Source organism: Sparus aurata, chromosome 15 (assembly GCF_900880675.1).
Source record: "Sparus aurata chromosome 15, fSpaAur1.1, whole genome shotgun sequence".
Classification (NCBI taxonomy): domain Eukaryota; kingdom Metazoa; phylum Chordata; class Actinopteri; order Spariformes; family Sparidae; genus Sparus; species Sparus aurata.
In genome coordinates this window covers 12,802,145-12,829,879 of record NC_044201.1, presented here as the reverse complement: position 1 = coordinate 12,829,879, position 27,735 = coordinate 12,802,145, and the positions used below count along the sequence as shown (strand labels likewise).

Sequence of the window (27,735 nt, the reverse complement as noted above, 5' to 3'; positions counted from 1 at the left end):
CATGAAGGTGAGAGGCGTCCTCTTCTTCCGAACCCTCACGGTCAAGTCCAGCCTGATCTGACAAAGACAGCTCCGATGCGCTGTCTTGTTTTAACCCCGTTTGTAAGTGTTGACGCGAGACACTGGCGCGCAGGGGCTGTAACGGTGTCGAGAAGGTCAGTGGCCCTTAGGTGGTGAGGGAGGGGAAGGGGGTGGGTCAGCGTGAGCACGGAAGCTGCACGGCCGTGATTCACTGTGACAGCAGCGCCTGGCATGTGAGGACAGCAGGCCAGGCGGGCAAGGCTGCTGCCTTTGATCTTTATTTGCTCCACCGTCTGTTTAGCATTTAAGAGCCTTGCTGAGCGCGAGGCATTGGATACACCTTGAATGGCTCGGGGACCCCATCCACTTTTTAAAGACCCGGGATCCTTTTTCAAAGCAAAGGGGATCCGGGACAGAAGAGGGATGATGTTCTGAATAGGGCCGAGGGGTCTCCCAGCAACACAAGATTAGCTCCGATGAAAAGAGAGCACTCCGTAATAATGCGTGATCAAGCTAATGGAGGGCGGCGTGAGTGCGGGTGAGGGGGCAAGGTAACGTATATCTCCTTTTAGAGGGGGGAGATCAAACTGGGGTCAAGAGGCTGCGAGACCCAAAAACAAACACGCACTGCACCGTCCCCCCGACCCAACCCTCTGCAGCTCCTCCTGACCTGTCAAATACATTTTGCGTGTTACTGACGTCAAAAGAGTGTGACATCTTGCACCTGAGAGGACCACATCAGACACAGCCAGGCATGATGCACTGACAGGGAGGCATCTCTCTCTCCCTCTCTCTTCAAACAGCGAATATATTTATCCTCCTCAACATCTCAATTGCACATTCCTCTCAGACACTACAGTGGCTGCGATCCAGAGCCAGCAGCTGGACTTCAACTAGAGACTGAGACAATTGATATAAATAAATGCCCAGTCTGATACAAGATGATACATTAAATGTGTATTTTTGCAGAATTTGATACATTTCTAATAGTCATTGAGGTTCCTCAACACAGACTCCTCTCGTGTGTTTCAGCAAGCTCACAAGTCCTCCAGTCGAATTCTGTTTCCACTCCAGCTCCCGCCCAGCATGTCATTTATTCCCACACTGTACACTTTTGGCAGTCCACAGTTCGGATGAGATTTATGCTGTCTGTCAGGGCAAACACGAACTCCTCACAGCAATGTATGGGAGTTTTTTTTCTTGGAAAAGAGCACATTTGGAAGAATATGTTTCATGTCGTGGAGTTTAACAGACTGAAGACAGAGACAGAAATGTAGCAACATAGATTTTATTCACTTTTGGAGCACTGTGGAGAGCTGTGCACATATTACCATTTCAATAGCTTATACCATTTTATATTAGATGCATTTTCAAGTAAAGAATAAACGAGCTCTTTCATGGTTTTTAGTAGTAACTTGCAAAAACCAGACAAACTGGTTATCACAACAGAAGTTTTAATTTAGACCCTTATTCCTTTCAAGTACAATTCTCAAAAGCACCATTTCATGGGCTTAAATGTATACAAATGAGGTTTTTAGCTTTCATTTTTTAGCAAGAAAATACATGTCTCTGTCAATGTGACTATAGAAATATATATTTTAAAATGAGGACTAACAGTCATGTTTGGTGGTGGGGTCAAATGCTCCTACCTGAGCACTATATATATAGCCGTATATATGTTTCAGCATCACTCTGGAAGTGCATAGCTTCCTGCTTCATGCTCAACTCTACGAACATAAAGTGGCTTACTGTACAGTAGGGTATGTACATGCAATAGCTATGTATTCACATTTTAAAACAATCAAAGCAAAGCATTCTATGGCTGAAGTGATTATAATTCATCATGACCTAAGATGTACGTTATGCTACATTATACAGTACGCTGGAGGATTAATAACGATATGTGTGTACGAGTACATGATAGTCGATCTGACAACATTGTTAATAGCTTTCACGATCACTGTTCAACCCTCACAGCTGTAAATGCTCCATTCCTAACATTTATCTTGAGTAGCAGGCAATCCACAAGGTGCAATATGACATCGTTTTAAACTCGAAAAAGTATTTTAAAGAACAAAATAAGGTCTGGCATTTGAAACTCCTAAACGTTTGAAAATAGTCACATCTGTTCAGCAATACAAAACAACAAGAACATCCACCCTGTTTTCCTAAATCATAGCTTATTTACAAAAGGAAGGACGCCACTTTTAGTTGGAAAAGAGTAAGAAAGAAAAATAAAAATAAAAAATGGTACATCAAGGCAATGGTGTATCAAGTCTAATCCAGGTGACACTGGAGAGCTTGGGGGGGGGGGGGGGGTCCAGTTGGCATAGAGTACATGCTGGAGGCAGACAGTGGCAAAGGGAAGTCCTGTAAGTGCACTAAGTGGAAGCTAACACCCCTCCCTCGTTCCATGGCACCTGTTAAAACAGCTAAAGCTTATTACTTCTGGCATCACAAAGGTGGTGGGGAGTTGAACGTGGTGTTTGTGTTAGTGTGTGAGTGTGTGTAGGTGTGTGGGTTTGTATTGGAGTACTGGTGAAGAAGACCGCTGGGAGGACGAATGCGGCTCACTCCACTACGCTCAGTCGACACACACCTCCCTCGATGGCCAAACACTGTCCAGGAACAGTCCCGGGTGGTAATCTGGATATATGTGTCTGCAGGCGATAAAAGACGACATACACACATGCGCACACACGCAAAATTAGTGAATTATTCAAGAAAAGGTAAACACACCCAGACAGAGCCACATGAGGAAAAGGAAAACCTAACTGGGTGCAGGTCCCCTTGATTCCTATAAAATGTCTCATTTTTACACATTTAAAGATGCGGGTAAGAATTCTACTCTTCACAGTTCTTATAATACGTACTAGTGCTGTCCCGCTGCTGAATAGTGTTGTATTACACACTTTCATAGTTAGTATAGTAGTTAGAAAATATGACAGATGTTTGTGATGCACAGGCAATTTCAGTGTTCAAGAACATACATCCAGCTGCTCCTCTTGCATCATGACAATGTACCCCTGAAGTCAGAAGATGCCAAGTGAGTATTTATAGAGAGACAGAGTGAATGGATAAAGAGAACAGACTGCTAGTGTTTTGTGTTTGAGCAGAAACAGAGGAGGAGGGATGGGGCAAACACAGCTGTGAAGACAGGAGTGATACTTCAACCAGGGGATCAAAGGTGACCGACTCTCCCTGCGCCAATAACGGCTGTCATCCTCCTTCCTCTCTCTCTCTCTCTCTTTCTCCCTCTCCACAGAGGGTTACCCTGGCTCCAGCCTCGGGGGAAGAGTCCATCCACTTATTGACCAGGCAACTGAATTGGCCTGACATCACTCCTCCAGTCTCAGGAGCCTTCATCTCTGCTGGACTTCTTTTTGTGTAGGCTTGGACTATGGCCCCCTGGCACCCCGGGGGCAACTGTCACTGGAATGGGACAACAGCCAGACAAGGCCATGCACACATGGCAACGCTCTCAGGGGCTATTATGCCTCCAGGACCCCCTTTCTGGGTTCATCTTCTAAAGATGAGGTTAAACAGAGGCCTCGTTTAAACTGTTATGAGTGAAGGTCCACGGCTGAGTCATAATCAAATAATGGTGACATGCTAAATGTTTTCCTTTTGATGTGTGCATGTCGACGGGAAAGAATTTTGCAATGTTTTTTTTTAAATCCCTACCACATTGAGGACACAGCTGAAAATACACTACTGGGCACAATTAGCAGCTAGCAGTATGACTTCATATATTTTTTGCGAGGAAACCGTGTCTGAAAATGACACCAATACGCTCTGACCCTCACCCTTACATGCAACCTTGTACCATGTTAAGCCCTTAATTTTTTGTTCGGTCCGGCAGACTGAACAACATGAGTGAGTAAGCAGGAAGAGTAAAGAAGTCTCACTAAAGCAAATGAGTGAGTAATTACATCACCACAGTGCTAAGAGCGGCGCGTGCCTTTCACAGCTATGGAGCTACTAAATAAGTCCAGGCTACACTGACACAGTGGTGAGGATGCGCAGTACTTCAGGCACAGGAGTCACACAACAGACCTCGCACTTCTGGGGGCCCGGTTGGAATCAGACAAACAATGCTGGAGCCATGTGTGTAACACTAAATTACTTTCCACATTCACAGTTTTTGCATCAATGCTGTGCCAACCTTTACTATCACATTTCTTTTATATTGTGCTTATTTGTCTGCAGCAGGTATTTGATTCATCAGAAGAAAAAGCTTTCCAACCTTTTGTTGCATCAGCTCAATTCCATTAGAGACACAATTCAGTATTGAACCAATGTACTTAGACTAAAACCTGCCTGTTGTTCTGGTCCTCATAAAGGAGGCAGTTACTTGAAAGTCATCTCTTTTGCCATTTCAATGATGTGTCCGGAGAATTATCGTTACCAAGACTGTACACCATCATCCAACCACAACAGTCTATAGATTGTTCTTATAAACTTTGCTATCACTGTGCAATTCAGTCTGCCACTGGGTTTGATTTTTTTCCACAAATATTACAGCACAAAAGGAAGTCCGCCTGCCATTGCTCATCCAGAACAGGAAGGGAGGCGTTGTTTTCCCAGGTTGCTATCCCCAGGTAAGGATGGAACAACTGGAATAACTGTGGAAACTCCACACTGCAAAAGAAAAACAACCTCGCTGATGGAGCAGACAGAGAGGAGGGAGAGTGACAGAAACTAAGGTAAAACAAGAGTGAACACAGGCATTCACTCGAGGGAGATACGAGGAAAAAAGACAGGTTTTCATTCTACTCAATCCGTAAGCAACAAAATCTGCCTACTTAGTACTACAACCGGGTGTTTTACTCTGCCTTTTTATAGCACTGAGATCAGGGTTTCTAGATCAGATCAGGATTCTTATGTCTGTTCTTTGTTTTGGACAGTAGCCAGGCTACTAGCAGTAGCCATGTTGCTACCACAGGGAAATGCTAGGAGGGGGGAATTTGAAAAGTTGTCCGTTTCAGCTTTACTGAATTCTTGTGGGGCATAAACTAATTATAACGTCTTTGGGGCTGAAAGAGGAGCAAACAAATGTGGAACTAGCATGGCTTGCAGTAGAACGCATACCTCAGCCAAGACCCAACAGCCTCCTTTTATTCCAGGATCCGTATGAAATTTTTACTCACTCAAAGATACCAGCCACCTAAATAGGACTGATTGTTTTCATCAAGCTCCATGAGTTATTCCCCTGAGAAATTAATGAAATGACGAATCCTGGATCAGTGCCTCTATCAGGATCCGCACCAAAAAGTTAATGGGGGACTATCCGGGGCCAGTTCTCCATCCCAGTTTCAGCACAGTATTACACAAAAGTGTAATCCTGCTGACAAACATACCAAACAACAAACAAAGAGCACTGGCAGAGGTAATTATATGATAGCTCTGATTGATATTCAGGAACAAAAAATGACGCACAGAAATGTACAGTGAGCCTGTTTTCGGTGACTGAAGCGACCACATGACAGAACTACGGCTGAGTCAAAACATGACGTGAAAAACACAGCTCCATTGTAACTGTCGGAGAAAAACAACATTCTTTGACGATATGAATGTGTTTAGGAGCGCGAGAAGCCACACATTAACACCACAGTGTAGACCCAAGTATAAATTTGGATCTGTGACTGTGCCGCCTTTTTCTTGTTGTGGTTTTCACATTCTTTTCTATACAAAAAATAATAAAACAATCATGTGCTATTTATTCTCCATGTGAGATGGATAATAAAACCAAAATACACCATAATAAAATACTTTTGTCATGTTGCATACAAAGCAGACAATAACCAGGAGGACTGAGCTGCATGCCTTTTGATTTTCTCCGGCCTTGGACAATTTGAGCAGCTAAAGCTTTATAGTGGTAATGATGTGCAGCAGGAGGGGACTGCGGCATGGTGGTGGTGCAGTGGATGCTACACTGCTCTTTCATCTGTCCAATCATGAGAATCACTAAAACAATAGTCTAACTGTTTCAGAAGTGCCGCCACTGGCTGGTCTATGCAGCTTTGTGTAGCTCTGTAAAACATGGCTGGATGTTCTGATGTCCTATCCAGTGCAAACACAGGTGAGCGTTTGAATTAAACCAGATGCTCTCCCTCTAGAGCCCCGCCGCTTTATAGCTATTTCACAGTTTAATGTCAAAAGGATTAGGATACAGACTCGGCTTTCCCCAAAAACAACATCTGATTGAAAAGCAAGAAAAAAAAACACGGAGGAGCTGCCAACAGAGTGTCTGAAAAACTGGCCTGACATCCAACACATTTGGGAATGAGCTGAAGCATGCTTCACTGTTTCGCTGGGTTTATATAAACTGCTGTTTGTCAGACAAAATACATGCATTAAAATCTGAGAGGTAAAAGACTGTGTAAGAGAAGCAGACTTGCTCCAATACAATATAAATCTGCTCTGACCTCTGTCCTAAATACTCCTGCTACTGTGTATCAGCCCTTTCATGTTCTTATCACAGAACAGCAGTGGAAGATGGACTCTGACTGACTGGTTAGAAACGCCCAGAGGGATGCTAATAGGAATGGGAGGAATGTCTGAGGAATAGCAGCTAAGGCTGTGGACGGCTCTGGCTCTACATGCACCCTCTGCAGTCTTCAATAATGACTAAATATCAGGAAACCTATTAAAGTGCAACGGTGGTTTTTATCAAGTTTTCTTATGTACTGCCTGTCCGGTCTCAGCTTGATCACAAGCATCAGCCTTCATCTGGATTGCTCAAGATGACAAAAAAGGTTTCATAAGGTCCATAGGCACTTCTGGCTGCGCTGAGTCAAACTGTTCTCCGTTGATTTGCTTTTTTCATTATCAGTTTTAACTCAGCTCAGCCACGCAAGTTGGCTCAAAGCATGCCCGACAACTTATAGCCGGTTGCGGTGATGTCAAACGAGCTACGTCATCATTCAGGGATGAATGGTAGCTTCTTATTCCTTTCTTCCAACAATAGTCATGATAAAAATTCATGATAATATGTAACTAGCTAATAACAATCACTGAGCTGCTTTAAACACTTAAAGCCAAGTTCACACTGCAGGATTTTAGCCCCAATTATCCACTCGCTGACAGTTTGGCTTTCCAAAAAAAGCCCCAGATAAAATGCAAGTCAGCGCACTAGAAGACACGATTCCTATAGGTTGCAGAGAGTTCAACACGCCCGATGGATATCTAGCAAACTAAATCTGCGCTGTCCTCACTTCAATCCACTGGCTACTGGCATCTTTTAGAATTAATGCTAAAGTCCTTTTAATCATCTACAAATCCCTACAGAATCTAGCTCTCTCATACATCAGTGATTGTGTCCCCTCCTCTCCTTTCTTTTAAACATTAAACATTCCAAAAGTATTCCAGAAAAAATGTGGTGAGGCTGTTTTCTGTCATGATGGCCCCAAACTTTGAAACAGCCTCCCCATGGATTTTAGAACTGCAAACCTTTGTGTTTTTTTTAAAAATGAATCTTAATTTGTCTTTTAATGTGGAGTAAACTGCACCATTTTTTTTTCCTAGTGTTTTATGTCAAGGCTGTCTTTGTGTTACCAATGGGTCGGAAGACACTACTCTCATTTTTTCCTCTCTCCTCTGTTGTCATATTCTTTCAGTTTTGCATCCTTGTTTACTTTACTGAAACCAGTGTATAAAATAACTTGGATGACTTGTTACCATGTCACATCTCCTCTGTGTGATCTCGTAATGAATAACCCCTTGCTGATCATTCATGTGGTGTGTAAACCACGACCACTGCAAGACTCGCAAGTACAACACAGAAAGTTTTGAGTGCAAGCAGTACAAAGATCTAACCACTTTGAAAGTGGTGTAGTGTAACCAAGGCATTAGTTTATCCACACAGAATCTGCATTGCGCACTTCTGCGATTCTTTTCTACTCGGTCAATGAGGCAGGATGTCCCTTCAGTTTTGACGCCTGCCATCAAGGCAATGAATACGCAGGCTCTACCTCCTCGGCCTCTATGGTGTACAGACCATTTTCTAGACTGGGTTTACAAGCAACAGACATTATGAATGGAGCTTGATCGCATCGCAGTTCCCATCTCTGGCTTTTTGAACTTCACCAGATTGGAAATTATAAACAGATGCTCTCTGTAGCATCCCCTCAATGGACGATATGTTGGCAGTGGGCTGGTGGGTAACTCTGGGCCCGGCTGGAAAGCAATGGGTGAAACCTTGTTTTACACCCAGTGTGAAGCCATGATAGACAGAGCAGCCAGCTTCTCTGGTATGCAGATGGTGAAAGCCACGGAGGCACATGAGAGCTTGTTTGCTCTGGCCCCACAACTAGCTGCTCAGTAGAGCAGCTGTGTTCCTAGTTGCACTCTCCAATATCACTGTGTCACCAATGCCCTGTTGAGTGGAAGTGGATATCAATTACCAGGAGATCCAGAAACCACAACTGACGGATGATATTCCTGGATCCGCAATCACTGACCATATTCATCTTATGAAGAACATTTCACATGCCTACATTAATGAAATGCTGCTGGGTGACTCAAGGCACTAGGTTTCTCAGAAAATAAGTTGAATGACAGGCGGTACATTGTGAAAAAATGTTCATTATAGACTTGTTCACATCATAAACCACCAGTAATACCATCCTCCACTAATGTCTGCAAAAACCTTAACTGTACAGACATTATGTAACAATGTGAACAAAACTACTGACAAACAAGAGTCATGTTTAGAGAACGTTCCCTGAACAGAACTAAGTTCACCGTGTTCTGCTCACCTCTTTACATTGGCACAGGCGTGAAAGGGGAGCTTGCATGCTCACATTCCACCAGAAAGCCCAATACACAGAGCACATCTGACAAATATGCAGATTGATACCGATATCCCCAGTGGTGCATGACTTTCAGTAAACTTTATGGTACTCTAGGACCAGGTAGGGCCAGAGAGAGGTGGAGTGGTGAGATAGACAGACCAAGAGACAGGGAAAGGAATGGGTGAGGGGGCAGGGAGGCTGGATGAAGGGCAAACACTTTGAAATCTGACCCAGGCTAGAACAACAGTGCCCTCTCTTTATACAGAGTGACAGAGATACATTAGCCAAACAAATCAGTCTGAGCTGAGACTCCGCTTAGAGCCAGGAGCCCAGAGCATTGAGCCCTGTTGCTTAAGAACCCACACTGACTAATTCAAATCATAAATCTGTACGGTGGTTACATATGTATTCAGGAGCCTAGGAGAATTACAGAGCCAACCTCAATCATCCATCGTAATGTACACAACATCGTAAAGTCTACTGAAATGAGTTCTGCAAAGATTTTTGGTACAATTCTCCAAAAGCCAAGGTCACCAGCATACAAAACACGACTGGTCTGACCATCATATCACAAAAATTCAGATTTATATTTTTGCAGTCTGGCAGAGTTTATGTATCTGCCACAGATTTGCCACAGTAAAGAACAGATTCAACAGTTTCCAAGAACAACTTCCAAGATGTAACAAAACATCTTGCGCATCAGGTTAGTACAGTCTTTAAAGGGATAGTTCGGGTTTTTTGAAGTGGAGTCTCATGAAGTACATATCTATAGTCGATCTGTTCCCTACTGTATTTGCAGATCAGCGCAGCCTCAGTTTGGAGAAGCAGAGGGTCGCTCCAGCCCATACGCTCTGCTTTGTACTGCAGTGAACGGAGTCCAGATGCAAAGCGAATTTTAACCACCTAAAAAAATCTATATCAGTTCAAGTGTACTTTATATAACAGGTGATCTGCGAGCGGCGAAATACAGTGCGAGGCCCAGTTGCGCTAATGCGTAGGGATACGGAGATCACCTGTTTGGGTCAGAGTTTCAGCGGTAGAGATACAGAGGTTCTATGGTTGAGAAAATGTAGTGCCAAAAGAAAGGGCGGTCTGACGGTGATGTAAAGCGGTGTGAATTTTCTCTATATAACGTACACTTAAACTGATATAGATTTTTTTGGGTTGGCCTTATTTTAGGTGGTTAAAATTCGCTTTGCATCTGGACTCCGTTCACTGCAGTACAAAACTGAGCATCTGGGCTGGAGCAGCTCTCTGTTTCTCCAATTTGAGGCTGCGCTGATCGGCAGTTACGGTAGGGAACAGACCAACTATAGATATGTACTTTATATGACACCACTTCAAAAAACCCGAACTATCCCTTTAAGTTTTAGCAATGCTATAAGGATGGATACATTCCTACATAAGCTGGTCTAGGTGGATTTGAAACTTACAGCAAGACACTTTGTTTGTCAAGCCTATATTAGGAAGCTCACCTTTGCTTTGCTATCTTGGGCAGACATGTAGCCAACACACATGCTCTCTGTTGTGTGACTCCATAGGAACTCCACTGTGAACATACACAGAAAAAACAGAAAGATTACAGAGCGAACATAAGAATATCAATTCACATAAATATAAATGTATATACGTGTAAAAGAGGGATGGTGCAGGGAGGCAACAGACTGTATAGTTAAACTTCACAAAAACTGAATTGAAAACAATAAGGTTTCTGCCAGAGAAAAAAAATTGGCAGGTGACTCAGCATGTTAAACTGTGGTAAACTCTGAGCATGCATCATGAAAATATATGACCTGCAGTTGTGGCATAACTGCAGAGGAAGGTAGGACTTATGAGTTAGAGTAGAAACTCAATTACAGTACCCAAAGGATGTGGTTGACATTCTGTTTATTCTTGTAAATCAACACAGGGCCCTTTGCAGTCCGCAGTAATCTGAGGTAGTCCACATTCTGCCTGTGGGCTATGGTCCATAAAGAGCATCAAACAGGGCTTGAACATCACTGAGTAAGTGATACTCTGAAACATTTTATTATTCAAGTAGACATAATGTATAAAATCAATAGTCGTTTGACATTGTGGTTAATTTGAAATCAAGATGTGACCCCCTCCTAACAACTGAAGAAACATCTGCTCTACTTAGTCAGTGAACTTGAACTCTTCCTTTGGTTTCCTTGGAATGGAGCACTTGATACACATCATGTTAAAATTAACACAAATGGACAAAGGGCAACATTGAAACCCACAAGTAAGTCATATGGCCTAAACTTTGGACAGAGTTCTGATTAAGTCAAGTTCCATGATGGTAACTTTGCAATGGGATAGATCTCCTCAGAGGCACCAGGTAGAAAATCAGATCCACCAACACAATCAGCCAAACTGGGCAGAGTTAACACGGCCTCTACTTGTCTGAAGATTAGCTGTTGATTCCATAGTGGGAGGTCTGTGTTTGAATCTGAGATAGATGAAGGGTGTGAAACCAGAGCCTGATTGTGCAAGTTAAAACACAGACCACCCGCTAAGAAAGCTACAGTGCCTCCCCTCTGCTCCTTCCTATTTATCCGATGATGGATTTTGAAATATTAACAGCCAAATCTGTGCCTACCGTGTGATCCGGCTTGAAATGATTTCATGTCTTACCCAGTATACCCTGAATATTTTGAGATGGCGGCGCTTCCACACATCTGCAGCAGCGCAGGACAATTACACCACCCAAAACACGATCTTCGCTGGCCAGAAAGGGTGAGCCTGGAAAGAAAGAAAACACCGCACACAAGATGACCAAAGGAGGCAGAAACATGGTGAAAGTAGCAAGTTTTTCCTCAATCAGTTAAGTCTCTTGTATTCTTTTAGTTCTCCACCCTAACAAAGCATACCAAGGATAACACATAAAAAGACTGGATAAAGCACAACCTTTTTAATCAAATTACGGTAATCTATGAGGAAAAATATCCATGCATTGATGTTTTTTGCCTATGTGACCAAGTTAAAAAACTGAAAGCAATTATTCTGTCCTCACGTATTTATTTTATTTAGCAGACTATTCAATGAAAAATTTCACTCCGTTTGTTCAGGCAGGTTTTTAGCACATAATGGGCTCATGACAGGTAGTGTCATTTCTATATCCCCACACTGTACACACACTCCCGTAAAACAATATTTATTTTAAAATAAAACATCCAGCTACATGACTCTCAAAGACCTTTGAGCTTTCAAAAAACAAACAGAAAAATTCCACTGTGTGTGGTATGACAACCTCTCTAGCTCCCTGACTAAACTTCAGAAGAGACAAACTCGAATGAGGTGTTGTATATGCAAAAAAAACTTGGATTGGGTGATTGGTGTAGGGCAGTAAAGGCTTAATAAGGAAAAGAAAAAAACTATAAAGAGCTGAAGCATGTCTTGAAATGTCTCTACACAGCAAACAAGTAAAAGAAAAACAGGATCATTTGATGAAAATATTTGTTGTGTCTGCATGTTTCATTGAGCATTTCAGACAAATGTTGGTTCCATGTTGTAATGTTTCCCTCACTCTATAAAACACTTTTTGGAGTGAAACTTGGACAGCTTTCACACAAAATCCTGATACTTTTTTAGAAGCCTCTTAAATTTCTTTTGTTAAACATTCCATAATAACCGACATCGCTTCATGTTATAAACATTAGGGGAGTTCAATTATTGCCTTAATGTCTAGCATTATGTTACCCATAACAATAAAAGAAGAATAATAAATGAATACGATTGAGCTACTTTGGAGTGTAAATATTTGTGTGTGTGTTTGGCAGGTGTTTTTTTTACAATGAGACCTAAAAATACTGATGGTATTGTCATTAAGATATTCTCTTTTGAGAACCTGACAAATGTATCATGAGTGAGAGGCCTCCACATCACAGACACTGTCATCATTGCTCTTGCTCTGGCAGGATTTATGGAGCTTTCTTTGACTTAATGTGCATCTTGAAAGGAAACAACAGAAGAATTAACTTCAAATTGACTTCATCCAGCCCGTCCAAACGTCTCAGTGTTACAGATGTTCATGACAAAGCCGAATTGGGACGGACTTCTAAAGGAGGCCAAAACAAGGCAAAAACCACCACATGTTTCCACATGTCCTTTTTTCCTGTGCTCTGTCTTCTCTCAGCTATCCCAGTGGTCATTCAGAGGCGCAGAAAACATACTTAACAAGACTTTCTAAAACTGACCACTTCTGAGAATATGGCCAAAAAATTACATCTTCACATGAACTTTCAACAAAACAATTATGTCTTCCAGAATTGTTTTGTGGCTGTCAGCTATGGTGTGTGGAACATTTGAAAGCCCTGTTTAAACAATGAAAACGATCCATAAATCAAAAAAGCAGTCTGTTCTGATTCTATTATTTCCAATGTTTCCAGTTGTTAGCTCCGTCCTTATGTTACGCAACATCTGTTTGTTAGTTTAATTCTCTTCATGCATAATTGTGTTTTCTGCAAACACGTTCTTGGCTTACAAATCGGTGTGTATGGAAAGGAGTGGCAATCAGGCCGCATGTGGGTGACTCACTGATGAACTTGTTTTGCATAGCCTCCAGCAGCGCTTGGTGGGCATCTTCAGACTGCATGGCAGTAGAACATTCCCGTGCCAGCATGGTGCGAATCAGATGCTCCCCACAGCCTGGCAAAAGACATATACATGCAGATTAACCTGGATAATTAACTTGTATTAAACTCATTTCTCTGTTGCAAACTTGCATGCCTTCAACCAGAACTGCACATGGGCTGAGTTCACTTTAGGTGATCCGTAGCACATGTAGAACAAACCACTTACGCTCAACAATCCAAGGATTTAAAACATTACTTGTGTGTGGTATTACTCACATCTTCATATTTCACATCATGATGTGCAAGTTACTTTTAAAGATATCAGTGTTTATGAGTATGTCCTGTTTACCCATTGTAATACTTTCCTCTGATGTTCCAAACTTGTTAAAAATCACATTTTTCCAATATATCTTATTATTAAGTTACATAATGGAAATTATCCCAAGATTATATGATTCGTTTTCTTTCAGCTCATACACAAGATTTAGCGCTACTGCAGTCATTTTAGCAGCTTTAAGGAGCCGAGTACTGCCTTGCTCACGGGCACACTGACAGTTATTGCTCTAGGAGGGTTTGTGTTTCAATCAGGTTCCCCCTGCCAAGATTCACAGCTGGTCTGGGAATTTGAAACGGCAACCACCCAGTATTAATTCCTCTTCTGTAAACCGTGAGCTCGAGCTGGCTCACTGTGTAACTGCCGTATGCACATGCATACTTGCAAATTTATGATTATGATACATTTCATGCATCAATTTAATGTTAATTGATAAAAATGAATAAATAACACCAAAAATGTATTTATGTGAATGTGGAGGGTAAGCAAGAAGGAACTACTTTTATTAGACCACTGACTAACAGTAGGGCGTAAAGACAAGAAACCGCTGTGACTGCACGCCAAATATAAAACTAGAAAAATATCTGTAAAGGCAGTGACACACTTTTCTAACAGTCTACAGAAACATAACTGTTAACTGTCAGAAAAGGTGTGTGGAAATATTTAATTCACGCTAAACTATAATACTCCAAATTCATTCTAATAAAATCAGATACGTGCCAGCAGGGTGTGCTCTAGTTGGCTTCAATTAGCACCTGAATCTGTGTGATAGTCTTCATTTATGTGGCATGTGGTATAAGAAAAAAAAGTCCAAGGAGAGAAACAAAGCATTTAAGCAAACCAGGAACTATAAAAGAAAACATGGGCAGACTGCAGAAATGTCTCACCTTACCCTCTTCCATTTCCTAGTCAAAACATAGCAGGTGTTCTTTTTTATACATCTTAGATAATATGCTTCTTACTGTTTAAAAGACTAACACTAATACTTGCTATTGCTGAAGAAATGATTGATAATGAATACACGTTTCATGCTTACAGTATGATAGTTCTCAAAAGTAAAGTCTGCTTGTTCCTGAAAAAGACAAGAAATCTGAAAGTGAAAACAAAACACATCTGGCAAAAGCTCCTGTGAAAACCCATAAAGACTGAAGAATATAGCCTTGTTGTTTCTGTAAACACAAATGAAGGGCCCATAAAATTTCAGGTAACTACAACAAAACGGAATGCAGGTCGGTAACTGTGGAGACCAGATGCCTGGAGCGATTTGAAACTCTTTTTTAACAAGAGCAGAACATCGGATTGGCCAGGTACCTCGCCTTTTGTAATGTGTTTACCATAAACTGCTCTGTCCTAGGGGACCGGGATATTACGGCAGCACGAACACAGTTGAACTGCAGCAAGAGGCCCAGACTAAAGCAGCGACTCAACAGAAGGGAAATGTTAAAAGGAAAGAGGCCAGCGAATGGAGACACAGCATGCGACAGCCAACAGCAGCGAAAGTAAACAGTGGAGTTTGTGAGCTGTTCTCTCACTGGCCACAGCAAGGTGAATGCCGGGCAAAGCAGTCAACGCATATAAAACAAAGAGCCACATGAGCCGCATATTACACAACAGAGTTTAACAGAGGGGGAGGGAAGGAGGGTTGGAGGGAGGGTGGATGGGCAAAATGGTGGTCAGGTGAAGGGAAAACTCAGTGACATATAGGGTGAGGATCATACTCCTTGTGACCGACTGAAAATGACTGTTTTTCTGTTTCTTTTGATGGGAGTGCCTTTCATGTTAGGAAATTAAAAACAGGTGTTACACTGGAGCAATCATTATGCACTCCATAAGGAAAGCCTTTTTTTTTAAAAAAGCAAGATCAAAGGCAAAGCCACAATATAGGAAAACAGGATGAGGTGAAAATACATACAGAACAAACATCTACTGGGATAATTGATGTACAGTCAATTATTACCACCATAATGGTTGTATACTGCTTATTTAAAGTAATAATACACAAAAGATCGGTGAAAATGGGCCAAATTACGTATCACCTTTAAGGTGCAAACATTTTCATTATCTGTTAATCTGCTAAATTATTTAAAATGCTCATCACAAATTCCCAGAGCCCATAGTGGTGTTTTTAAATTGCTTGTTTTGTCTACTAAACAGTCCAAAAATAATATTCATCTACCATCATAGTTAACAAAGGAAAGCAGCAAATCCTCACATTTAAGAAGCTGGAACCATTCAAATTTAGCCTGAAAAATGGCTGAAAGAATTAATCGCTGATCATCTTTGGCATTTCGGTTAATAGTCTAATGGCTGCAGCTCTACAAGCAAGTGCCATACCAAGCTGTTATCTTCTGTGATCATAGACTCACATGTGAAACACAGTGAAATTTACTATCTACTTTTGAGGTTATGTCCAACACAGTAGATAAAGTAATAAAATACTATGTTTAATATGCCAGAGAATTTATGAATTTCTAGACAGAGAAATGTATTTTTTGGGCCCTCTGCTACATTAGGCCTTTCAAAACTGTGATTGCATGATTACAGAACAAAGAACAAAGTCCTAAGAATTGTTTGGAGAAATAAAAGGGTCAGTATAAATGTTTTTGTTGCTACACTGCCATAAATGTCTCACTGATTGCGGGTGATCATATATTCAGACTAGATTTAGCTTTGTGTAAAATGCTGGCCATCGCAACAAAATCCAGCTACTCAAGCTTCGGCCTGTCTGCTTAAATCAGCTCATCTGAACTGAGATGCATTAGGCAACAGATCCACATCAAAAGGCTTTAATGTTCCCCAGAAGCTATGTCACGTTAAGATGACTACACATCTTAAAGCAGTAATATGGTCTCCCTACCTCACTTTCAAAACCAGTAATGTCGCTTACAGCTAAAAGAGGCATGCACTCTCATTTGGTTGTATACATTGTATAAATATGTTCAAGAGGAAGAGATGGCAGTTTGGTCCTGAAAGGAAAGTATGTCTTTGTCCAATTGACTCTCTGTAGTTAAAAGACAGCGCTTCAGGAGATATCTTCCCTGATTCTGTGTGTGCTGACAGTAGACGATGAGCAGTCACAGGAAGGTTGCCTGCTATCGTTTCTCTATAGGCAGTCGAGGCTGATGATTTTTTAATCACAAAATTCACAAGGATCTTGTTGCCAGTAGAGGCAAGAAAAAGCTCACTCTCAGAATACAAGTTGGTGCAATGAAGGCACATCGCCTTTCCTATTCATCATCCTTTTATATGTCGTTCCACCCACCTGACGCTGAGGGAAAGACGAATTGCAACTGACTGACTAAAAGTAGAATGCAATTTTTATTTTTTTTTCCAGACCTAGTGTCGCACATTAACATTTGCTAAAGACAAGGATCGTGGGATGTTCTGTTTACTTTGGGTCATCCAGAGAACAAAGTATTTGCCGGAGATGCTAGAAGATTTCAATCAAAATATTAGACCCGTCCAGTCCCGACTCTGCATTATGTTTCAGTTCAAATCCTTAAAAAAAAAACAAAAAAAAACAGGAAAATATTAAAGGATGCAGACTGTTCTTGCAACATCAAGATTAAAATATCGTCTGCTACAGTGATGCTGAACATGTCTAACCGAGCATTGTGCCAAGTCTGCATGGTACCAAGCGCCATTAACTTTCTGTTTTTTATTTAGTACAACAACAGCTGCTCTAATGGCCTGCTTTACTGTTCAGATATATCTGGTATGAATTTGTCTGATGCTTTTTTATTTTCTCTTGAGAATTCAAAAGTCAAAAATTTGCTCCACTGTACTGTAGTTGTAATTTATCTAGACATTGTTAGGTCAGGAAGGACAGGAAATAAGTTTAAATGATTGTAGCTACACTTAGTATCGCAGGGATTTAATTATCTAACGCAGTCTTAAATTCAAATCTCTTTTAACAGATCTGTTCTGATATCATAGCATTTAAGGTAGTCAAATCTGTCTAAATTGGCCGATTTCCTTTGATAAATTACCGACTAGGTTTAAACCTTGATGACCAATAATAATGGCAACTGGCAATATACCTAATTGGAGTAGCTAGTTCAGCTTGCTGCGTCTGCATGAAGAGAGACAATACACACCATCTACTTCCCCCTGCTCCCCCTCCTGCAGCTGACACTGCAGACACCACAGAAAGAAAGAAAGAAAGAAAGAAAGGAAGAAGGACGAGTTGCATGTGACAGGTTACAGCTATCTTAATCAAAGTGGAAGAGGTGGGAGGAGGGGGTATCTAGGATATTTTAATTTTAAGTATCAATAATTATAAAGGCAAAGCTAAGTTATAACAGACATGTGCTGGAATTTAAATTACATTTTATTTTCATTTATTCATTTGTTTTCTATTTTAATTTGATTTACACTTCATTAACTAAGGCTCCTCATATTGGTAGAATTAATGACTGTGTAGTTCACACGAAAAATGAAAACCTGGTAAAATCACTACTTGATGACTTCTGCACGTGGTGGTAGATCATTAGTATAATTCTTAATTTTTCATCATAAAAACCAAACAGAGTTTGCTGCCGCACTCGCAGCCGTTCTCACTGCATTATATCTATAGCAGGTGTCCCATGTCAAATGTCATTGCAAAGCCAAGGAGCTTTGCAATGCACCTGGCATGCAGCTGACTAACAAAGACTGGAGAATGATGACTCAATCAGCTGAGGAAGTGACTGATGAGAATCACTCAGCAGGAATGGTTGGAGGTCATCGGAAACTATTATCAGGCTATTTGAAGCTTGACTCACTGAGGCTGAAAAAAGGGGCTCACATCTAATATCTGTTTCTGATTCATATCATCTCTAAAACAACAGTGGTAAACATAAACAGTAAGAGGAATAGTTTCACATACACAACTGCCATGGAGGTAAGAGAGAGTAAGCTGTTGTATACCTGAGGTACTCACTGCTGTAGAGTAAGGGTTCATGTTACAGGTATTTTCAGCCCAGCAGCCACATCCATAATGAGCAGCCTTACAAAAGACAGGAAAGAGGACATTTTAGATGTAGAGCAGTTTCTTTGTTGCTTACGTCTAATGTTTTTTTAAGGAGGTACTGAAAAATATCAAAGTCTATAATAACAGCTTTGACTAAGGACCCCAATAAAATAATTTCAATACACACTCCAGGCTGGGGTGGTAATCTCAGCCTAATTCACATTTCCTCATCATTAAAATACACCAGAGCAGCATGCCACAGTCATGACTCCATGGCACTGAGCTTCAGCTTTTTTTTTTTAACAGTAATACTGTAAATGAGGTCAGAGCAGCAAATCTTACTGTTTTACTCATTCTGTTCAGCCCCCATTATTAAGTTGTGTTTTTTCCTGTTGAGCAGCTGTTAATGCACAATCACAACTTCCTGTAGCTGCCTCAGAGTTCAATCTTTTACTGAATTTGCGGAGTTTGCATTGACATTTAAAAATGGGGCACAGGACATGAGGATAATCAGAGCAAATTATTTCCTCTTAGGCAACCTCATTCATTTAGACTTTCCATTTTAGAAAAAAAACAATGTGTGAAAAGGACTTAATAGAGCAACAGAGATCCTGCAACACTGCTGTAAAGAAGATCTGTCATTACACTGGCTTTGCTTTTTAAAAACTGAACAAAACAAATAATAAAGACCTGGCTCAATCTTTGCTTGAGTTATATAAAGATACATTATTTATATAAGTTTTTATGTGGATTAAGACATAGCCAGAGATAAGGAAAGGAAAGACTACCTGGCCAACCCTGCCAGGATGTTTCATGGCCAGGCCTCCACTGGACACAGCTGCAGCTACATTCCCTTCCAGGTCTACCACAACGGCTCCCACTGTATCGAGGCACCCTGAACCATTTTCCTACATCAGAGTAAGAAAACACAGATAAATACCAATAGACAGTTTCAAATGAGAAATTTTCCTCATGTGAGGATTTCAGGCAACATAAAGGAGGAGAAATCCAAAGGAGAAACATCTTCTTTGACTAAATTTCCCAAATTAAGAATGTTCTGCATGAATTTGAGAATCACTTTTCGTTTGCCCTTGGTGTTTCAATAAAAAATGCGCTGTTGTGATTTCAATCAGCTCTTTTCCTTAACTGATTGCAGTTTGCTTTGGATTGGCTTGTTTGTGAACCATCATGACTCAGACTGCGTGATAAAGAGAGTTCCATGGGCTAGATGTGCAAAATGGCATTATGATACATGATCAGAGCTCTACTCCTACCAGAAACTGAAGATCTTCATTGAACCCTGGACTACAAAGCCAGAGTAAAGAACACAACAGTCGTTCTCGTCTGTCTTATGCTCTTCTAAATCAGCCCTGTCTCCGGGCTTTTGAGGCCAAAAACAACCGGAGCCAGCTATTTCGAAATGCTACAAAGTCTATCCTGTCATTCCTTATCAGGGTCCTAAAATAAAAAAATCCACAGTAAATAATGACTGTAGAACTCTAGGACATCTCTGGAATTATACAGATATGCTTTAGATTTTCCTAGGCAACACTGCAACTACACAACATCATAAGACAGGTGCCTATATGGTGCTGAAAAAAAAGAATGGAAAGACTTTATTGCTTGGCAGAAGGACAGAGACATAAAAAAGAACATTGTGTAGGAAAATTAAAACCAGACCTGGTGCAATAACGCTTTCTATTGAAGCTACAAGTTTCTAAAAGCACTTCTTGATACTCGAGAGGTTGTTTCCTGTTAATTGACTTAATGCCGATGGCAGAGGATAAGGTAAAGGTGGGGTTGATGCCAAATGTGTGTACAAAATACCCCAAAACTCAGAGCATGGCATGAACAGTCACAGTGTATCAGTTATGTCCAATTCAGGAGTAGCTTAACTGCACCAAGTGGTCACATATTAATCTTTAATAGGTCAAGCAGTTTAGAGTAAACATATGAGTGACAGATGAGAGCAGAGGGCACCTCAAACCTTAAACTCTCATTAGACTAACTAGCCATTTGGCACGAAGATCAATCGTTTAATCATATATCAGCTGCCTGAGTCAACATACAGTCCGTCTTAGTTGTTAGTTTTTCTTCTAATGGATACATCATTAAAAGCGAGGATTGATGTGACTCAACTAAATAAACAGTAATGCTGTTCAAAAACAGGTCCAATGAAGCATATCGGGCTGTGGCCATTTAAATGTTTTACTTCATTTAACACAACTCACATCCAAACCAAGATAAACTCTCCCACCCTCTCCTGTGCTGCTGCCGCTGCTTGTGACTTTAGATGTGCCTGCTCTCAACTGCTTTCAACTTAGCTCATCATCAGGCCACTCTCCAGCTGTGCTGCTCAGGGCACTGAAACTTTGCACCAACTCTTGTCAACACTTTAATCGCTTCTTGGAAGCCACTGCGCAACCTGGTAATGTCATTGCCAGTGATGACAAAGTGAGATCATAACTTGTAGAATATATCTCGAGGTCGTGGTCGTGGAGAGTCATTAAAATTCTTTCTTGTATAAAATACCACATTCTACTTGATGCTTCCAGCCTTTTTTAAATTCAGTTTGATGCCATATATCCCCATGTATAACTGCTGGTTTAGAATCTGCAAAGTTAGATACAAACATGATAAAACAGACCACACAAATACAATCACTAATAGGAAGCTCGACAAACTACATCATGCTCTTACTGTTACTACTGCTGTTACTTACCCATATAGGTTTTAAGTCTGAACCCTGAGTTTAAGTATATGTGGAGGTTAATACTTGTGGATTGTTCCCAACACACTTCTTTTTTGGTGTTTGTCGCATTATCTTCAGTGCATTCTGTTTGTTCTGTTCCTTTCTAAACCCAGCGGAAAGAGATTGTTATGGACCTTTACTAGCTTATTTGACACCATCTGCTGCTGAGGAAAACAATTAAAACCTACAATCTTGCCATTTGAATTTTAGAGAGATTCTGAGGAATCAAATTAGAGTTTTAATTGTAGAGAAAAAATACTGAAGAATTAAGGTGAAGTAGCTTTATTTTCTTAAAGTGAAACCCTCGCCAAAAAGCAACCGAGGCTGATTGAATATGAGTAAAACCTTTGTGTAAATGCATAATTACGACGAAAGAGGCACTTTTAAGATTTACCGTGGTTTCCACCATTACTCTTAGTGTTTTAAAAATAGCGATTTTGATGCTAGTGTCAGAGTGCCCCTCCACACCATTGAAAATTAGCTTGCCCGAAAAAGAAACTACGGTAAATCCTAAAAGTGCCTCTTTCGTTGTAATTATGCATTTACACGAAGGTTTGACTCATATTCAATCACAAATAAAGCCTCGGTCGCTTTTTGGCGAGAGTTTCACTTTAAGGTTCATGAGACGTCATTTTAGTACCTCATGCAGGTACAGACCACTATGCACACTACATGGGGGCCACTGATAATTAGATGGTACCTTATGGATTCTGAATTGTTTCCATTGTTTTCATTGTCCTATCAACATGAAATTTGATGGAAATGAAGACTGGATCATAAGCTGCCAGTAGAGAGCATTTTGTTTGGCACAAATTATGCACATGGTCAGATGGTGGTCAGGGGTGGCTCCATCTTGACACAAGTGATGTCATACACTTGATGCCATCTAATTCATAATGATAACATAAAACTCACGTTTTCACACGATTGTCGTCTTTTCTTTGTCTGATTATGTCCTGTGTCAAGTTTTTCTGCCAGCTCCATCTTCCGCTTGTTCCTCTTATACGCAGATAGACTGAACTCTGTGTGGGAAAAACATAATCATACTCACCTATTTCAAAGCATCTGTTTTGATTCAGTTTTGCAGCTACAGAAAATACATTTCTTAGATGAAGCGTATATTTCTGAATCCGCGCAACAAAACTCACTGGTGGCCATTTTCTCTGACGGACATGGCGGTATTCCATGACTGACTGCCCAATCATGTGCTCCTCGCCCCACTAAAAAGCTGCCAAAAAAGAAAAATGATATCCATAAAAGCAGATATGGTCATATTAATAGGGAATTACTTAACAACTATTATAATCACCAGGGTGGTATTCTGCCAGCAGACAGTTTCCCTCTCTGTGCTTCACTCAGTAGACGATTTGCAACTAAGACTGGGTTCTTAATACCTAGAGGAAAACTCAGAATTATCACAGGGCTAGAAGTTTATTCCATATGTAAACAAATCCAGATCATTTTGGCGAAGACGCACATTAATATTTAAGACATATCAATTCAGGCAAAATAAAAAAATCTTAAAGAAGACAAATAGGGGAGTCCTAAAAATAGCAATTCCTGTGTCTTTCTCTTTGAGTTTTGTAGTACAGGGGAACTGAATATATCTGTGTTGTTTTGTTTATTCTCACAGGTAATAAAGTATGTTCATGTAGTTTGCTGTGTAGTATATTGATATTTACCTTATTTTGTCAATTATACACAAGCATACCTCTGAATGGAAGATTTCATTGAGCCTTCTTAAACACATTTCACTGAATTCTGAGACCTTACAAAAGCAGTGTTTACATTTATATCCAAGCCAAAATGAAGTTTCATTCATCATGTACAGATTATATGTCTAACTGTTACATAATGCAGACGTGGTAATAATCAAAACAATATGTTGTCTTTTGGACTTAATGTTGAATTCCAGTTTCACCCCCTGGGCTATTTGGAATAAATCATGAGTTGTTACAAAAAAAGTAACTTTTGCTGAAAGCTTTCTAGGAAAACTCTCTGTGAGTATGGTGATGTGTACATATGTTTATTCTCTGTGTAAATAGTGGGTGGTCCCCCTTTGTAAGGATTTATGCTGCCAATCCCTCTGGTAATCTCCAAGACAAAAAAAATATGGGATCGTAGAAAGTACATTGTTAAAACATGTGACATGTAATAGAGGCTTGACTCATTACCATTACTTCCAGGTGAGTGGACTTCAGCACAATATCAACATGGCAGTATTACATAAATATCAACATATTGTGTAGTAACTCACCACTAATCGCCCCTACGGCACCGTAATGCAGTGACTTCCCATCCATGATACTCGCATCACATTCAATTCCCCCTGACAAATTAAGGTTGGAGCCCATGCCCGCGTTTGTAAAAGGAGAGTCCTGAGAACAGTTAAAAACATGCAGAGTCTGGAGTTTGTGATGACCTATACTGTAAATGCTAATATGAGGAAGGAAAGTGTGTAATGCAACAGCAATATTTTCAGGCAAAACAAGAGTGAATATTCACAAAAGGTAAATATTTCTAAATTAGCAGTTAATACAGTATAATGGCCTTGCTTAATGTCTTATTTTATTGTTATTATAACAGTGTAAACACTACTTTGAAGCAGTTTTAACAATTTAAAATGTATATTTTCACCAACTGAAAATCAAATACTGGGTGAAGTTTCAAGCAAAACAATTCAAAATATATTCAACAAATCCACATCATAAACCAACAGCTGCAGCTGATGAACTAATCTCTGTAACACAATACAAACTAGACCCTGAAACACCTCACTTTGTTGTTGACGCTGAACACTAATTTTAGGGCAAAGGTCTTATGAGGGGCAAAGGTCCTTCGTAATTATTTGTTAAATAAAATCACCCATTACATCATCCAGCAGGATATACGTATATGAATCAGAGGCTGGAGCGGAATAAAGCTGTTTTGGATAAATGCATACACATATCAATTTAAGGTTCTCATGGATGTTTGGTATTTAGTAATTATTATTTTAACTCCAATATGGGCTGTAATGTTCATCGACATTATCCATGTAGGGTGAGTTTATAAAGGTCGATTTTAAATTATCAAAAATGGATCATAATCAACCTACCTCAAGTTCAACCAGTGCTGCAGTCACTGCTTCCACTGCAAGTGCCCCAGCTTTGAGCCGGTCCACAGCCTGGAAATGACAGTCAAAGACATTATATTCCTTCATCACAGTCAATTACATAACAATGGAAAGAAATTAATTATTCAACTATCTCCATAAGACTTATTTTGTTTTCTAGCCCCTTACAACTACTCAGGTGCGTTTACTAGATTACCAAGATATCCTGCTAAATTACAAACAGAAAGAAAATGCAGCTGAAAATATAAACTAGGTAATTAGGATTTGAGCCTCATTAGAAGTAGTCCATAATGGCAGATAAAACTAGATTAAAGACAGGCATAACACATGCAATAAGGATTCAGGTTGAAATATTATGTTTGCCTTGTTTGTGTATGCATGAAAACAGTACACAGTTCACATGCCACAATTTAATAAGGCGGTTGGCTGATGCGAATGACTGCTGGAATAAAAGCTAAATATTGCCTTTAAAATTCAACTGATCGGTCTGAGTGCAAAGTAGCACAACTCATCAACCATTTAACACCAATCCTATCGTAAAGTAAAGCTGATGACTACAATATGAGGTTGTTTTTCAGTTGCAAGTATGCAAGGACCTTCTAAGGATGAAAGGAACAATGAATGAAATTAAATACAAGGACATTCTTAAGAGGAACCTGCTTTGGAGAGCCAAAGAACAAAGACTTTCCTTCCAAAAGCAAAATGATCCTACTACAGCCAAATGAAAACTGGAATGACTTCAAAACAAGCACATTAAAGTGCCTGAGTTGTACTGCCAAAACTCAGATTGGAACCCCACTGAAAATATATGGAACAACAGCTGCTCACAGATGCTCCACATCCAACCTGAGCAAACTTTAGCTAAACTCTAAGAACGCGTAGGAGAAAACACGTTATCAAGCAGATGCAGATGAACTTACAAAAAGATTAACCTTTGTCAGACATTATATACTTGGACACGTCATTTAGATCAGAACACATATATGTACAAAAATGTCTTAGAAAGAAGTTAACTCACACCTTTACAGTATTTTTAACAACTTTTAGTCACCCAATCTATGGTCACAACCAACCAAATTTAATAGAATCAGAGCTATTGAATTGTAAACTATTAAATGAATCACTGTATGGCTTAAAGCATTCATATATATTCATATCATAAAGACTGGAGTCTCATCAGAATTGATTGCTACAAACATATTTTGCATATTTTCAGCTAAAATTATGTTAAATATAATGCTGAAGTGGAAATCAGTTTTCAAGGAAATTCCTGAAATGCTACTTTAATTGATGATCAGTGTCAATCTGATCTAGTGCTCTGTATTCAGAAAGTATCCAACACATGAATGCTATAAGGAGCCAAGTGATTTAGATTCAACATAAAATAATCATTAACATTCCATTAAGAATAACCTGAATGACTGTGTGTTCAAACAGCCCAAGGTTATGTTGCTTGTTGCACACATACACATTCAGTTTACTTTAGTATTACCCATACAGTGAACTTACTCGCTGGCAGGCTCTTTTGCACACATGCTTATACTCCTTGGCCTTAGATTCAGAATGGTACCCTGCTCCTGAAATGAAAAATTGGAAAACATATATATAAATTTAACCCCCTCAAATAAGAGAACTACACCTAATGTTTCAGTTCATGATGGTTGCAGGTAGGAGCTATAAATACTATACAACTATAAACATTGTTTACTTATTATGGAGGTGCTGCTTACTTGTTCCTTCTACAACCAAACTCCCAAAAACAACCAGAATGCAACTGTGTTTAACCGCAACAGACACATGGACGAAGTGTTCCCAAGCCTCCTTTATACAATCAAGTGGTGAACCTCACCCATCCTTGTTGGTGAATGATTGAGCCTTTTGTTGCCAGTGTCCCAAGAGTTGGTTAAATCATATTGTTCAATCAAATTAAGAAAAAGCAGATATTTACACAAAAATAAATAAAAAGTTGATGAGGTTGAATATTAAACATGTCATCTTTGTGATGTTTTCATGTCAAACGGTTTAATGATTATCAAATTGTAATACATTTATGTTTCACACAGCATCCCAACTTTTTTAGAATCAAGTTTTTAATCTAGATATCAATTCTGCTTATTAATTGTGGTTTGGTTTTGTTTGAGCACCTACCTGCATGCACCAAAACAAATCCACCAACGGGTTTTGGCTTTTCATTCTTGCTTGATTCCTGTTTGTTGGACCATGAGTTAGACAGGGGAGTGGAGGGTTGCTGCTCCTCAGCAGAATTCGTTATGCCTTCCATAACCCCTGCATTACTTAACACGCCTATCATGGCCTATCAGACAGCAGAATGGAGATCATGTTCACTGCTCACCTGACAGAAAAAGACATATTCATATATCAAAATTAAGGGATAATACTGGACAGGATGCATCAACATTTTCAATGGACGACATAGAATTAAAGAGCATTTTACAAAGCAGAATGGTGGTTCTCAGCTCTGTGCCACTGAGACGACCAAGGCACTGGCACAAAGTAGGCACTACACTTGAACCAGTACTACAGCTGCATCAGCTTTTTGCTGACTCTTCACCACTGTCAGTTTTCTGTCAGTAACGATATATTAACAGATATACCAAATACACCATGTAACTACCATCTACCTTGCAGCTAACGGCATATTTGAACATACTAATCAAACTGCATGATCCACGAATCAAAACTTGCACAGAGCATTAAGACATCACCCATCTCATTAACCCAAGTTCACCCTAACTTTACAAACAATGCTGCTCATTTATCGTTACGCATGTCAGTGTGAATCATACGCAATTCAACAAGTCTTACTTCGTTTGTATTACGGGTCTTTTAATAACTAAAGAAGGTTTATAAAATGACATTAAGCACAAATAAGTTCTTGCAAGTGAAACTGACAGCGCTATGTTTTCGTTAGCCTGCTAGCTAACAGCTGGCTAACACACCAATCAAAACAAATCGCAACTCACGATTTTTTAAGTCGTTTCCTACCGGCGACAGAACTGCCTGCTGACCGCGACGTGAACAGACACGTGTTTCACACACATGCACGGCGGCTGGACTCATAAATGTAAGTGAGGCAAACTTTGCTGCCACACACTTTCACCGCTCTGTGCTAGCCGCTGCTAGTTAGCGAGAGCACACAGGAGTACTTCCTGGTTCAGATACACGTTGC

The 27,735-nt window shown here is 40.2% G+C and overlaps 1 protein-coding gene across 2 annotated transcripts; it reads right to left on the bottom strand.

Annotated features, from left to right (window-relative positions):
- Nucleotides 1-1,293: 1,293 nt before the first annotated feature.
- On the bottom strand, nucleotides 1,294-27,735 carry tasp1 (taspase, threonine aspartase, 1). Of its 2 annotated transcripts, none has more exons than XM_030442053.1 (14): nucleotides 27,530-27,735; nucleotides 26,694-26,898; nucleotides 26,055-26,122; nucleotides 24,528-24,596; nucleotides 23,688-23,808; nucleotides 22,740-22,824; nucleotides 22,579-22,658; nucleotides 22,346-22,452; nucleotides 19,467-19,586; nucleotides 18,636-18,714; nucleotides 13,356-13,466; nucleotides 11,454-11,561; nucleotides 10,292-10,365; nucleotides 1,294-2,681 (listed from the first exon to the last, which is right to left on the bottom strand). In XM_030442053.1, the coding sequence occupies exons 2-14, from the start codon at nucleotides 26,854-26,856 to the stop codon at nucleotides 2,592-2,594; spliced, it is 1,275 nt and encodes a 424-aa protein (XP_030297913.1). In that variant the 5' UTR covers nucleotides 26,857-26,898; nucleotides 27,530-27,735; the 3' UTR covers nucleotides 1,294-2,591. The 2 variants fall into 2 exon arrangements, with proteins under 2 accessions (XP_030297913.1, XP_030297914.1); XM_030442054.1 differs by having other exon boundaries at nucleotides 27,552-27,735.